This window comes from Balaenoptera acutorostrata, chromosome 3 (genome assembly GCF_949987535.1).
Source record: "Balaenoptera acutorostrata chromosome 3, mBalAcu1.1, whole genome shotgun sequence".
Classification (NCBI taxonomy): Eukaryota; Metazoa; Chordata; class Mammalia; order Artiodactyla; family Balaenopteridae; genus Balaenoptera; species Balaenoptera acutorostrata.
The window spans coordinates 93,893,590-93,908,678 of NC_080066.1; the positions used below are offsets into that span (position 1 = coordinate 93,893,590).

General features: G+C 44.4%; 2 protein-coding genes across 11 annotated transcripts in view; one reads left to right on the forward strand and one right to left on the reverse strand.

Moving 5' to 3' along the window:
• The window catches only part of TUBGCP4 (tubulin gamma complex component 4), a 56,683-nt gene extending 54,009 nt beyond the window's left edge, over positions 1 to 2,674 (reverse strand). For both annotated transcript variants that reach the window (XR_009007502.1, XM_057543031.1), the window contains exon 1: positions 2,534 to 2,674. Coding sequence is in view for 1 of the 2 variants with exons in the window: in XM_057543031.1 (XP_057399014.1) it covers positions 2,534 to 2,611 (78 nt within the window). In the remaining variant the exon portion in view is untranslated. The remainder of the gene's footprint in view (positions 1 to 2,533) is intronic.
• Position 2,675: 1 nt separating this feature from the next.
• ZSCAN29 (zinc finger and SCAN domain containing 29) lies at positions 2,676 to 14,849 on the forward strand. Of its 9 annotated transcripts, none has more exons than XM_057543027.1 (7): positions 2,676 to 2,812; positions 3,896 to 4,333; positions 4,817 to 5,021; positions 7,003 to 7,701; positions 9,996 to 10,463; positions 11,469 to 13,551; positions 13,867 to 14,849. In XM_057543027.1, exons 2-6 carry the CDS (start codon positions 4,019 to 4,021, stop codon positions 12,335 to 12,337), a joined length of 2,556 nt encoding a protein of 851 aa, XP_057399010.1. In that variant the 5' UTR covers positions 2,676 to 2,812; positions 3,896 to 4,018; the 3' UTR covers positions 12,338 to 13,551; positions 13,867 to 14,849. The 9 variants fall into 9 exon arrangements, with proteins under 9 accessions (XP_057399010.1, XP_057399007.1, XP_057399005.1 ...); XM_057543024.1 differs by lacking the exon at positions 2,676 to 2,812 and adding an exon at positions 2,860 to 2,984; XM_057543022.1 differs by lacking the exon at positions 2,676 to 2,812 and adding an exon at positions 2,902 to 3,421.
• The last annotated feature ends 240 nt before the right edge of the window (positions 14,850 to 15,089 follow it).

Consider the following 15,089-nt stretch of genomic DNA (forward strand, 5'->3'; position numbering starts at 1 on the left):
ACAAAGGAGGCAAGGATATACAAAGGAGAAAAGACCGTCTCTTCAATAAGTGGTGCTGGGAAAACTGGACAGCTACATGGAAAAGAATGAAATTAGAACACTCCCTAACACCATACACAAAAATAAACTCAAAATGGATTCGAGACCTAAATGTAAGACTGGACAGTATAAAACTCTTAGAGGAAAACATAGGAAGAACACTCTTTGACATAAATCACAGCAAGATCTTTTTTGATCCATCTCCTAGAGTAATGGAAATAAAAACAAAAATAAACAAATGGGACGTAATGAAACTTCAAAGCTTTTGCACAGCAAAGGAAACTATAAACAAGATGAAAAGACAACCCTCAGAATGGGAGAAAATATTTGCAAACGAATCAACGGACAAAGGATTAATCTCCAAAATACATAAACAGCTCATGCAGCTCAATATTAAGAAAACAAACAACCCAATCCAAAAATGGGCAGAAGACCTAAATAGACATTTCTCCAAAGAAGACATACAGGTGGCCAAGAAGCACATGAAAAACTGCTCAACATCACTAATTACTAGAGAAATGCAAATCAAAACTACAATGAGGTATCACCTCACACCAGTTAGAATGGGCATCATCAGAAAATCTACAAACAATAAATGCTGGAGAGGGTGTGGCAAAAAGGGAACCCTCTTGCATTGTTGGTGGGAATGTAAATTGATACAGCCACTATGGAGAACAGTATGGAGGTTCCTTAAAGAACTAAAAATAGAATTATCATATGACCCAGCAATCCTACTACTGGGCATATGCCCAGAGAAAACCATAATTCAAAAAGACACATGCACCCCAATGTTCATTGCAGCACTATTTACAATAGCCAGGTCATGGAAGCAACCTAAATGCCCATCGACAGACGAATGGATAAAGAAGATGTGGTACATACATACAATGGAATATTACTCAGCCATAAAAAGGAACGAAATTGGGTCATTTGTTGAGACGTGGATGGATCTAGAGACTGTCATACAGACTAAAGTAAGTCAGAAAGAGAAAAACAAATATCGTATGTTAGCACATATATGTGGAAGCTAGAAAAATGGTACAGATGAACTGGCTTGCAGGGCAGAAGTTGAGACACAGATGTAGAGAACAAATGTATGGCCACCAAGGGGGGAAAGCGGTGGGGGTGGGGTGGGGGTGTGATGAATTGGGCGATTGGGATTGACGTGTATACACTGATGTGTATAAAATTGATGACTAATAACAACCTCCTGTATAAAAAAAATATATTATTCAAGTCATCCAATGATGGAATGACCCAGTTGACTGTATGACTAATTTGATCAATAACAGAGTGATGTGAGTAACAAAACAAACAAAAAAAAGATATAGTTGAAAGTAAAAGGAAGGAAAATGACATAACATACAGTAAACATAAAAATCTGTTTTTCTGTCAGGCTTGGCTATGTTACTATCAGACAAAGTAGGTCTCAAGAAAACGAGTATTACCAAGGATAAAAATAAGGCTCAACAAAATTTTGAAAATTTGAAATCTGACAGAGCTTGTTCTCTGACTATAATGCAATTAAATTAGAAATCATTAAGATATCTAGAAAAACCCCTCCAAATACTTGGAAATTAAACAGTACACATCTAAATAACCCATCAGTCAAAATATAAGGAAATAAAATAACAAAGGCATGGATTTGAATTTCTGCTTCATCACTTACTAGCTTTGACTTTCAGAAGTAACTTAACTTCACTTTGCCTCAGTTTTCTCAACTTTAAATCTAAGTAAACTGGTTAAAATCACTCCTAAATCTTAAAATATATCAGATTTGTATTTTGTTTCAATCCCACCACCAATAACGAATGCAGATTATTTTCAATGGTAATAACAGCAATAAACTCTATATATACATAGAGGACACTATTATTTTTATAATACCCTTTAGATGTGAAAAGATGTTCAACATCCCTACTTATTAGAGAAATGCAAAGCAAAACTACAGTGAGATACCACTTACACCAATCACAACGGCCATCATTAAAAAGTCTACAAAAAAAACAAAACAAAACAAAACAACAAACTGAGCTCAAGACCAAGTTTGCTAATCGCTACGTGATCCCTGACACCGGGATTTAATCTCTGAAATGGAGATAGGTGGTTGTGAAGATTAAATGAGATAAAGCATATAGCACATAGCCCTTCCCCCTCACACACTCCTGGTTACATGAAGGTCCCCCTCCAAATTCTCCTAGTGCAGAAATTTCCCGGGCGAGGAGTAATAAGGGAGACACTCTCACTTTTCCATCCAACAAAACTGGCTGAACCCTTATTGTGTGTCAGGCACTATGTATTTGGACTAGCTTTCAAAACCCAGTTTAAAAGCACATACAATTACTGAGCCCTCCGGTTACCTGCCCAGGGACAAGCCCCCCACGCCTCGGCCCGTGCAAGCCCCGCCTTCTCGGTCCCTCAGACTCCTCCCCTTGGCACTAGCCTGCTCCACCCGTTCCGCTCTCGCTAGTTCCCGCGCTGAGGCGGACAGTACCTGCAGGCCACTTCGCTTGTTCCAGGTGAAAATGGACCCTGGATACCCGCTCAGAGCCAAGAGCAGTTCGTGGATCATTCCCGCGGCGGACCTCGAGTCCCTATATCCGTCGCACCCTCCTCCAGAGCCTCACCAGGCGACCAAGGAGGCGAGCGCTCCCTCCTCTACACGCGCACAGGACCCCGGGACGGGCAGTTCCTCCTGACTGTACCCGCCGAGACTACTGCTGATGAGAGCTGACGGGAAGCCGGGAAGGGGTCGACGCGCCGCGTCCCGGAAGTGAGCCGCGCTCGGCTGGGCCCACTCGTTGGCTCCAGCGGGTGCTCCGCAGGAGTCGCGGGAGGTTCCCTTGCGCATGCGCCTCCAGCCCCCGGGTCGGCCGCTCAGACTTCCGGTTTGGGAGCTGGACTGGGAGGCTGGAGAACCCGGGCTGGAGCCCTACCCCGAGCGGGTGAGGCTAGCCCGCAGTCAGAAATGCGAGTGGGTTGAGCGACAGCCCGAGAGGGAGAAGGTCCCAGGAGTGGGTCGGAGGGTGCTCTCAGGGCGCTTAGCCCGGTCGGAGGCCTCTGGAGGGGCTCACGACGGCTTTCGAGAGTGACCTGGCCGGAGGGAGAGAAGACAAAGAGGCCGGAACCCCGCACCCGCGAACCTTGCAGCCCTCGGAGCGCCTGGCCAGCACCCGAGCTCGTCCTCAGGAGACCCATGACTACTGCCCCTAAGGACTCCCACTCTCCACCAACTCAGTGGGACTCTCCCCAAGCCCACCCGGCCCTCGCTTCAGGAGCCAAAACCAACTTCTGTCAATGCGCGAGGTTTCCAGTCACTAGTTCCCGGCTATTTACTGAGCGGTTACTTCTGCTCTGAGGGAGAACAAAGACCCAGTATTCAGTACTTGATTTTTGTTTGGGGTGGGAATTGATAGTGGTGGAGTCCGAGGGGGCGGGGCTGACGGAGAGGGCCCGGGGAAGGACGGCGGAGGTACTGGGGGAGATCAGCTGCGACCCGCTGGACAGAGGCTTTTCGTTGCCTTCAGCAGGATGGTGACATGCCTTTAGAACCTCTCGAGCTCCCATATGGTTTGAACACACTATGCTACACTGGTCAGGGGAGCTCAGTGGGTCAGATTTGGGGGAGGTGGAAGAGGAACAGACAGTACTTTCTATTCTTTGCTGCTTACTCGGGCTGCCCTGGAAGGCGCCCAGAAATGCAGCTTTTGAATGGTCTCTCACCTTCATGCTCAGTTTTGGCTTGCTGTCCTGAAGTTGGTGCTACGTGGAGCATCTGGAAAGTCAGGCCAGCTCTGGCAAGACTTTAGACATATGAGTATATTCCTTCTGATAGTGCCATCTCTCTCTACTCTAGGAGGAAACTCTTCTTACAGAGAGAGACTCATCTGCAGGTGATTCTCCAAGGACATGAGAAGATGGGTGTAAGCCCTGGAACCTAGACCCTTAAGTGGAGGGAAGCTGCTTTCTGCTGTGAACGATGGCCAAACCCACCCTGAGAGGGAATGGCACTAACTCTGAGACCTTCCGACAGCGCTTCAGGAGATTTCATTACCAGGAGGTAGCTGGGCCCCGGGAGGCTTTCAGCCAACTCTGGGAACTTTGCTGTCGGTGGCTAAGGCCGGAGGTGCGCACCAAGGAGCAGATTGTAGAATTGTTGGTGCTAGAGCAGTTCCTGACCGTCTTACCTGGGGAGATCCAGAAATGGGTACAAAAGCAATGTCCAGAAAGTGGAGAGGAGGCAGTGGCTCTGGTGGAAGATTTAGAAAGAGAGCCTGGAAGACCTGGACGTTCGGTGAGCAGGGAGGGGTTATTCAGAAGTGTGTGACTGGGCAGGGGCAGGATAAAAGGCCAAATTAAGGCACAGTCAGATTTAAAGTGGGGCACAGTCTCCCTTGGTGATGCTTATACTTCTGGTCCTTTAACAGGTAACTTTTTCAGATAGAGCTTATCGGGAGATGCTACCTGGGTGTACCTTTGCTAGGTATCATAACGAGTTATTCATAGTTTCATAGTTTTTTACTTAATAGGGAAGAAAGGGGAGCTATTTTTTAGCCTGGAGTCGGGTTTACTATTTTGATCTTTTTCTTTTGTAGTTCCAGCTGCTCTAAGCTAACAGTAATGGACTAAGAAAGACCCTTGTTCACTATTAACCACCCCCCGTCCCAACCCTAGCCATGTCCCAAAAGGATGATTTCTTTTGGGGTAATAAATAATCTCCTCTGGGAATACCCCTCATTATGACCTTGCAGTGACAATTCATGGGGGTTGTTTCTAGGTCACAGTCTCTGTGAAGGGGCAGGAAGTGCGCTTGGAGAAGATGACACCCCTGAAATCATCACGAGAGTTATTAAGTGTTCGGCAGGAGTCAGTGGAACCCCAGCCCAGGGGTGTACCCAAGAAAGAGAGGGCAAGAAACCCAGACCTGGGACCACAGGAGCAGATGAACCCAAAGGAGAAGCTCAGACCTTTTCAAAGGAGCGGTGAGGAGTAGATTTATATGGCAAGATAGGATGCCATTCTAAATGGGAAGTAGGGTTGGGAGTAGTGAGTGGGAAAGGGATTTCAGGAATGAGTGGAAATAGAGTATGCAGTTGTTGGGGACCTTCTGAAGGCATATAGTTTAGCTCTCTGCTGCAATTCTTCTATTTCCTCTTTTGAAAAGTCTGCCAGAGGATGGCTCCCTACTTTTTCCAGAACTTGGAGTTTCTTTCCTCCTGGTAATGATGACACTACGTCAGTATTTTCTAGATAAAAATTCTTTTCTATACTTGAAAGCACATCTTCCTTTTAGTCATTTTCTTTCTCCATATTAAACTATATTTGTTTCTTTCTGCTTTTCCCCAGAAGCTCCATTCTTCAGACCTAGTAAGTTTTTGTTACTCTCCCTTGGAAACTTTAAGTTCTCCAAATAGCATGTTAATTGTGGAGAATTAAATTATATATATTATTCCAGTGAGGGTCTGGTAGGTAGAGGCAGAGTAAGAATTTTACTTCAGAATTTCACTACACTTTCTTTCTGTATAACTCAACTAATGATTGTCGTTCACTTGATACTCCCCTGTCCCTTAGAGCTTTCCCCATTGTCTCTGTGCCTAGTTCTTATTCTTAAACTTGATTTTGTGGAACTTGTTTTTCTTCTTTGTACTCTGCAGAACTCCATTTTGTGTGTTTTTTTCTTTGATCACTTCTTTAACTTGTTGAGGTTGTTTTGAATTCTGATCTTATCATCCAAGACGCTAGCCTTCTCAGCCAGTCTGGTAGTGGTCTCTGTTTAGTCATCCAGATGCAGTCCTTCAACCGCACACACAGACTTGCAGAATTAATCAGTTTTGAACACCTACCATGTGCTCAACACCTTGCAGGGTACTCTGCAATGAGAAAAGGTGCCTATCCTCAAAAAGCCTATAATATGATTGAGAACACAAAAGTGAACATAAATATGTGCTGAACTGAACTGTACTGAAACAATGCCAAACAATGACTTGTTACTCAATTGTGTGAGTACAATAGGGGTTTGGCAGAGTGGGAGACGAGGGAGGGCTGTAGGGAAGGCTTCATGGGGGCACTGATGGGTTAAATTTCGATAGAAGGGAGGGAGTTAAAGGAAAGGCACAGAGTGGTGAATAAACGTGTGCTGTGTTCTGGAGAGAGGAGTCTGCTTTGAACGGGCCATGCCTGGTAACCACTCAGGTTTAGGTTTGGCAATACAAATAGCATGTGAGCTGAGGAAGCCAGAGCCTGGAGTTAGGTAGGACAGTGACTGCTGCAGTTACCCAGGTGTGAGAAGGTAAGGGGTCTAGACTTGGATGGTGGCAGTAGGAATAAAGGATATACTAAGGGAAAAACCTTTAGAACTTCGTGACTCAGTGTGAAGGAAATGGAAGAGTTGAAGACAGTCTCCCCCTTGAAATCACTCTGAGTTTAATTCTCTGGCCCCAAGTAGAGAACTACAGCTGAACCTTGGACAACGTGAGTTTGAACTGTGTGGGTCCACTTATACATGGATATTTTTCAATAGTAATTACTACAGTACTGTGGTTGGGTAAGTCTGCAGATGTGGAGGAACCATGGATCCAGAGGGCCTGCTACGAGCTGTACTTGGATTAACCCCCACGTTGGTCAGCTATGTAGGAGGCAGGAGGTGACTGTTTCCAGCAGTGCAGGACCTGCCTACAAGTGGTTAGGAGAGCTAGGGAGCAACTTGGAACAGAATTATCTGCTCTGAACACACAACAGAACGTTTTCCTCTCTTGTCACCCTGCTCTGGAAAATAAAATATTTCTCATTTTTTGAGGTTTCATGTATTTTTCCCCACTTTCTTCAACCCATTGAACTTTCTGGAAACATTTTCTTAGATACTTTTCTTTACAAGCCTCTTGGATAAAAAAGGCAGGTCTGAACTCAGAGATGTTTTTTATGATTAGTCCAAACTATGATATCCTTTGTTTGCTTCCCTGCAAGCAGGATTTCCAGTTCCTAAATCCAGTGTGGTCTCCAAGTTGGAGCAAGGAGAGCCGTGGATCCCAGATCTGGGCTCCAAGGAGAAGGAACTCCCAAGAGGCAGTCACACAGGAGACAGACGAATGCATGCTGATCTGTTACCATCCAGGAGAGAGAGAAGAAGCTGGGTGGAACAGGATCACTGGGGCTTCGAGGATGAGAAGGTGGCAGGTGTGCACTGGGGCTATGAAGAGACCAGAACTCTCCTCGCAATTCTCAGTCAAACTGAGTTTTACGAGGCTCTCCGAAACTGTCATCGAAACAGCCAAGTGTATGGGGCTGTGGCTGAGCGGCTCCGGGAGTATGGGTTCCTCCGGACCCTGGAGCAGTGTAGGACCAAGTTCAAAGGTCTCCAGAAGAGCTATCGGAAAGTCAAGAGTGGCCACCCACCTGAGACCTGCCCCTTCTTTGAAGAGATGGAAGCCCTGATGAGTGCCCAGGTCATTGCCCTGCCCAGTAATGGCCTGGAGGAGGCAGCCTCTCACTCTGGCCTGGTGGGCAGTGATGCTGAGACTGAGGAGCCAGAGCAACAGGACTGGCAGCACAAGGAGGGAGAAGAGGCCATGGCTGAAGAGTCTGACAGTGAGGAAGTGGGCCAGGAGGCCACCCCCCAGGACCCCGACAACTCCACCACACCCGTCCTTTTCCGAAGCCCAAGTGGTAAGCTTTTCTTCTTGGGGTTTTAGGATTAGACTGAGGAGTTATGAGGCTGGATGTGGAGTCAGGAAGCTTAATGTCACCTGCCAGCTTTGTCACTTAGAGAACAGAGGCACTTCTCAGTTCTTTGTGTATTTCATTCTCTTTTGTGGGAAAATCAGTGAGCTAATAGTAAGTAGAGAATAATTTTAGATATTTTAAAGAAATACACTAAGAAAATTCAAGAGACTCCTGAAAAAGAGTATCATTCCTTCCAGTTCTTTCTTAAAATTTTTTCCTGATTATAAAATCACTGAAGGCTGAGAAAAACTTGGTACTGTATTATCTTTAAGGAGAACTAATATTTGTTGAGCATCTTACATGAACTGGTGTTTTATCTTTACTTCTCCAAACTCAAGGTTATTATGTGTTCCTTTTTACTTAGAAGAGCATAGTGAAGGACTGCCCAAAGTTGGGGAAACATTTTGTTTCCTGTGTGAGATCTGCAACACACGTTGGCATTTTAACAGGACTAAGAAGTCTTGCAGCAAGAAACCTTGCTTAACACTCTGCTGAAATATTATTTGCCTATGGAACCATTTTAAAATATCACTTATTTCTGTTGATGTAATTTTGTACAACCATGTTGCTATGGGAAGAGCACGAAGTATGAATCAGGAGACTTCGTTTCTAACCCTGACCACTAATCAGCTGGGTGACCTCGCACAGCTATCTGACCATTTCACAGTTTGCGTCCTCAACTGTAAAATGTGGCACAGCAGCAGGACTACTCCAGAGTTGCAGTTCCACTGGGAACAGTTATGTGTCCCTTCCATGTTTTATTATATGTGTTGTTACTTTTGTTCTAGTCTTCTTCTGTCTTGGATTTTTTCTTTTCCTTTTTAAAATAAATTTATTTGTATATTTATTTATTTTTGGCTGCGCTGGGTCCTCGTTGCTGCACGTGGGCTTTCTTTAGTTGTGTCGAGCGGGGGTTACTCTTCATTGCGGTGCGCTGGCTTTTCATTGCGGTGGCTTCTCTTGTTATGGAGCACAGGCTCTAGGCACGTGGGCTTCAGTAGTTGTGGCACGCAGGCTCAGTAGTTGTGGCGCATGGGCTTAGTTGCTCCACGGCATGTGGGATCTTCCCGGACCAGGGCTCGAACCCATGTCCCCTGCATTGGCAGGCAGATTCTTAACCATTGCACCACCAGGGAAACCCCTCCTTTTCCTTTTTAAAAAAATTTTTGGGATTTCCCTGGTGGTCCAGTGATTGGGACTCTGAGCTTCCACTGCAGGGAGCACGGGTTCTATCCCTGGTCTGGGAACTAAGATCCTGCATGCTGCATGGCCGAAATTTAAAAAAAAAAAAAAAAAAAAATTTTTTTTTTCCCGTTTTTTCACTGGAATAAATTTCGGTAAATCACAAACATGGCACATGTGCTAGCTGCTTCACTTGCATTGAGTGGAGGGTAACGGAAGCAATGTAATCTCCAGCTGGCTCTCAAGTGGGAGGAAGGCTCTTAGAATCTCCCTTCCCTCTCCCTTGGGTACCTTCAGGGAGCAGAGCCTGTAGTCATCCTGAAGAAGTACTGCCCAAGTTGGGGTGGCCTGCAGCATTAGCAGAGTTCCGGCCAGGAGATGCCATCTGCTCTGCTTCCTTCCTCTTTCTGGCTCTGCCACTCCTTCGCTCGTAAGAAGGTGCATGACTACAGGTTCTTATCTTGTACCCTTCAGGTCTTTTGCTATTGCTGGGCTGGCTTTTTTTGAGATTGTGGCAAGTGAAGAAGGGCCATAAAAGGGATTGGATTAAGCAGCAGTGTGATTCTGAAAGAGACTCTTCCTTGGGATTTTGAGTCATTCTATGGGAAACTTAATTCACAAGGAAGTAGAACTGGTAGAAAAAGATTGATCAGAGAATTTAGGGATGGCTCATGGCTGACAGTGACTGATTTTGGGTCTTCTTCCCCATACCAGTTATTTTCTAATTAGGATCAGAATTCCAGAACTACTGGAAGAATGGGGAAATGCATTCTGTACACCTGCCTCAGTGTACATAATGATTGTTACAGTGATAAGGTGGAAAGGCCTCTTTTGAACAGAACGTAGGAATAAAGGTCTCTGTGAAATTGATATAGGCTATAGAGAAGCAAAACATTCTGAGAGTTTGTATTGATTTTGGAAACATGAGGTGTTTTTACTTTTTCACCTAGGAGCCCGAGCTTAGGTGATTTTTCATGATGCAGATGATAGGACTGAGGAATTGAGACTATAAAGCCCTGGATTAAGTGGTGCTGAAATTTCTCTTCTGGTGGCAGGTGTACACTGGGGCTATGAAGAGACAAAGACCTACCTTGCAATTCTTAGTGAGACTCAGTTTTATGAAGCCCTCCAGAACTGCCACCGCAACAGCCAGTTGTATGGAGCAGTGGCTGAGCGGTTATGGGAATATGGCTTCCTTAGGACACCAGAGCAGTGTCGGACCAAGTTTAAAAGCCTCCACACCAGCTATCGGAAGGTCAAGAATGGCCAAGCACCAGACACCTGTCCCTTCTTTGAAGAGATGGATGCTTTGGTGAGTGCCCGGGGTGCTGCCCTGCCCAGTGATGGCCGGGAAGAGGAGGCAGCCTTGTGTCCCACCCAGGAGACCAGTGAGGCCGAAGCCGAGAAGCAAGCCGAGGAAGCAGATGAGGCCATAGAAGAAGATTCTGAAGATGATGAAGAGGATACCGAGGTACCCCCAGAGGCTATGACCCGTGCTCCAGTCTTATTTCAGAGCCCCAGTGGTAAGATCCTTTTACTTCTTAAGGTAGAAATAGCAAATAGCAAAGGGAAGGCAGTGGGATTTAGGAGAAAAATCATGAGATTGAAGACCAGAAGTGGCCTCTACACCCAGCTCTCATGGATTCTTATTGTGACCACATTCTCTCTTCTCCATGTTTCCTGTCTGTTATAAAGCAGCTAGTTTATATCCCCTATTCACTTGACTTGCCTCCTCACACTACAGCATCAACTGAGATGGCTGCGGACTTTGTAAATTAGCCATCATCTGCATGTGACCTGCTAGGTTACTAGGCAGTTTACCTAGCAGGGAATCTGAAAGCCTACATTTCCCAAGTAGCATGTCATATACCCACAGATGGATGAAGTTGATTTTTAAAGTTCCTTCTCATTTGTTTTTTCTTCTAGTTTCAGCTTGTAAACCAGCTGTATGCTTGCTTTATTCACATATATGAAAACCTGATAACCTCTTTCTTCAGACACACTTATGCAAAAGTCTGAGATTTCTGAGGGAACTGATCCTTTGAATCTCAGCTACTGTATAAGAAAAAGAACCCCAAAACTTCATTATGGCTTCCCTCCTTGTGAGAAAAATTATTCTGATTTTGGAGTCACACATATATATGTATGTGAATCTGGACTATGTTGTTTATTAGTTGAGTACCTTAGAGCAAGTTACTTAACCCTGTAAATTCGCTCGTATGTTAAGACCTACCTCATAAGGTTGATGTAAATGAAGTACCACAGTGAAGCACCTAACACAGTGCTTGGGCATTTGATAAACAAGTTTTCTTTTCCAAAAGTTCTTTAGATCAGCATTCTTTAAGTGTGTTCCACAGAGCATCGATTCCATTAGAGAAGTAAAACATCGGAATTTTAACAGATGGTAGTTATTTGGGATCTAGAGCTCCCTAATTTTTACATTTAATCATCTAATTTGATACTTGCTTTACCCTGGTACATAACAATTGAGAAAACAGATAACTTTTAAAATTCTATTCTTATGTCAGGTTTTGAGGCTGGATTTGAGAATGAAGAGAATCTAAAACGGGATATTGCTGAGGAAGTACAACTACACAGGACGTTACTTGCAAGGTCTGAGAGGAAAATTCCCCGGCATCTTAATCAAGGTAAAGGCACTGAGAGTGAATGTAGATCAGGAAGACAGTGGGAGAAGACCCCAGGGGAGAGAAGAGGAAAACCAACATTCCCAGAGAGGAGTTTAGGTAAAGTTCTAAGTCATCAGAGACCTTACTTGGGGGAGAGACCCTATAAATATCTCAGATATGGCAAAAGCTTTGGTCCAAACTCCCATCTCGTGCATCAGATATCCCCTCAAGTAGAAAATCCATATAAATGTGCTGACTGTGGGAAAAGCTTCAGTCGGAGTGCACGCCTCATTAGACACCGGAGAATCCACACTGGAGAGAAACCTTATAAATGTCTTGACTGTGGGAAAAGCTTCCGTGACAGTTCAAATTTCATCACCCACAGAAGAATCCACACAGGAGAGAAACCGTATCAGTGTGGTGAGTGTGGAAAACGCTTCAACCAGAGCTCAAGCCTTATCATTCACCAGAGAACCCACACAGGAGAAAAGCCCTATCAGTGTGAAGAGTGTGGAAAAAGCTTCAATAACAGTTCTCATTTTAGTGCACATCGAAGGATACACACAGGAGAGAGACCCCATGTGTGTCCTGACTGTGGAAAGAGTTTCAGTAAGAGTTCTGACTTACGTGCACACCACAGAACCCACACAGGAGAGAAACCCTATGGGTGTCATGACTGTGGCAAGTGCTTCAGTAAAAGCTCTGCTCTTAATAAGCACCGAGAGATCCACACACGAGAAAAACTTCTCTCACAGCCAGCCCCTAAGTAAGCCCCTGAGGATCTATGAAGAAAACAGTCTCATTACATGTATTGAAATTGTTTAGAAAAGTCCTCCAATAGTGAGATCCATCTCCTAATCTGTGCCTGGCTAGTTTAGGAAATACTCTAGAATTTACCCCACTGTTTGTTTCTCTGTTTCTCCTGGATCTAAAGTCAAATTCCCAAAGCATCTTAAGAATGAAAGGAAGATTTCATTCCCTCTCCTTGCCTTTATTGACGGTAACACCTTTCCCTCTCAGTGCCTATGTTGTTCCCTTAATAGAGAGGACACAGTAATAGATCCTATGAGTTTGACGTGCACCCTTCTTTACTCATCCTGTTATAAACTGCATTTCAACTAGAAAAACCCATCACAGCAGCATTTCATGGAGAAGTAGTAAGAATTCTCATTGAATGGGTGTAGCTCTTTATATAGCAATGGAAATGCAAAAAAGAATGACTTTTCCTGCTCACTTAACCCTGTGCTCAGAATGACATATTTGTCATGCACACTCTTCCTTTACCTTAAAGAAGGAGAGTTTAAGTGTCCAATTTGGTTCTGACCTATAAGTCATTTTGTCAAGAACCTAGATGTGCTATATGGGGAAACAATGTAAACCTCGTATAAATATTGAGGTGTGAACCCTGGATTTCTTAGTTTCTTCCAAGCCCTAGAAGCTTTGGAATAGAAAAATACTGTATTTACAGCGTCTGGTGTGATTTTTTTTTTTCTGATCCATCTCATCTGAATTTCATGTGTCCCTTGTGGTCCAGAAGCCTAAAGAGCAAGCCAGTTGGATGCAGTGATAGGGAAAGCAGTTAGAACTGCCAAGAGGGAATTGTCCATATTCCACACACTCTAAACACAGATTATCTTTGGTCAGTGGAGTTGACAATACTTACACACACACACATGCACACATATTCAACTGTATACATCTACTTTTAAAAGCAGTTCTTCAAATGCAAGTGTAATTCTGATCTTTATGATCAAAAAGTATTGAATTAATTGCCCACACGTTCATAGCAGTATGATGAGCGGGTACAACACAAGTTAAACAGACCCTGTCCTCTTCCTTACAACCTAAAACAGATGACACTGACATGGACAAATAGTGCACATGTATAGCTGCAACAGTTTTAGAGAAATCTAGAAAGCTAGGTAGTAACACTATGCATAAACCTTAAGGTCTAATGCATTAGAGTTTGGAAAAAATTTGAGAGGTATTTTCTTTTCTTTTTTTTTTTTTTAAATTTTATTTATTTATTTATGGCTGTGTTGGGTCTTCGTTTCTGTGCGAGGGCTTTCTCTAGTTGCAGAGAGCGGGGGCCACTCTTCATCGCGGTGCGCGGGCTTCTCACTATCGCAGCCTCTCTCGTTGCGGAGCACAGGCTCCAGATGCGCAGGCTCAGTAGTTGTGGCTCACGGGCCTAGTTGCCCCGCGGCATGTGGGATCTTCCCAGACCAGGGCTCGAACCCGTGTCCCCTGCATTGGCAGGCGGATTCTCAACCACTGCGCCACCAGGGAAGCCCGAGAGGTATTTTCTTCTCTTTAATCAGGAAGGCTTCATGAAGCAGGAAGTGCTCAGAGGGAAGGTTACTAGGTGGGATGCACTTTCCAAAACTCATTGCAAAACTGAGTGCTGAATGGGTGAGAAATGGGAAAACTGGGGAGCAAGGGAGCAGAGGGCAAAGGACAGACTGTAAGGAAGGTTAGACAAAGCTTGGAGTAGCACAAAATTGGAGGGGTAGCAAGATACGGGCCGTGCAGAAGGCAGAGAGGGACTTGCCTCAGCTAAAACATGGAGTGCCAGGCAGATAGGAGATGGGCTCCCATCCAGAGTAAATCAGGTACTGTGCTGTGCTTACTGACAAGGAAACAGCTGACTGGCGCTGGGGAAGAAGGATGAGCAGTCTTAGGGGACTAGCTCCTATGGGAGACGAAGGTCAGAAACCAGTATCTTAAGAAGATACTTCAATGGGCAGTTCAGAGGAAAGAAGAACGTGAGTGATGGCCAAGGCCTGGGATAAGTAGCTGCATCATTAGTCACATTAAATGAGTTGGGATGGGAATGAGATCTGAGAGAGAAGTGGGGAGGTAGAATTTTCTAAAATCCATAGCTTACTATGGTAGATGAAAGATTAATTAGGGTTCTGGTGCTGAGGGAATTTCCTAATTCCTAACTCTTACAAATTAAGGGGAGATGGTGTCTCAATTATGTTGCCTAAGCAGACAGGAAGATACAAGAAACACGAGTCTAAAGCAATGCCTCGGGATCTGAGATAGTTTAGGAAGTGCGCTATAGTGTTTTTTAAAAAATGAGAGATCACTGTCTTCAGTATGTCTATGTATAGTCTTGTGGGAAAAGCACTGGTGTGGTACCAACAGATACAAATTCTGGTTCCAGATGTCTTATGTGTAAGTCAACCTGCCTCCATTTCCCTTTCTGTAAAGCAGAACAGTGTTTACACCTTAATCTGCCTCTCAGGGATATCATGTTAATAAAAATTCTATCTATAAAATGCCCAGTGGTTCTCTGTTTTTTTTTTTTAAATGTATATATGCAAATTATGATTAAGTTGTTGCTGGTAGGAAAAGATAAATCTTTACCTGCTTTTTCTGGCTGCCTGTATGGGGTTACTACAAGTATGCCTGTCTGAATCTTTATGTTCTAGGCTGAAAAACAAATTAGAATGTGGTAAAATAGAAACAAAAATCTTTCCTTAGTATCTGTATCCATATCCATTGGGACCCATCATA

What these genes read in the sequence shown, in the direction of transcription:
- ZSCAN29 (XM_057543027.1), top strand. Translation starts at nt 4,019, where the DNA reads ATGGCCAAACCCACCCTGAGAGGGAATGGCACTAACTCTGAGACCTTC. An exon ending in CTGGAAGACCTGGACGTTCG is followed by an intron (nt 4,334 to 4,816) that starts GTGAGCAGGGAG and finishes GGTTGTTTCTAG; the next exon opens with GTCACAGTCTCTGTGAAGGG. An exon ending in CAGACCTTTTCAAAGGAGCG is followed by an intron (nt 5,022 to 7,002) that starts GTGAGGAGTAGA and finishes CTTCCCTGCAAG; the next exon opens with CAGGATTTCCAGTTCCTAAA.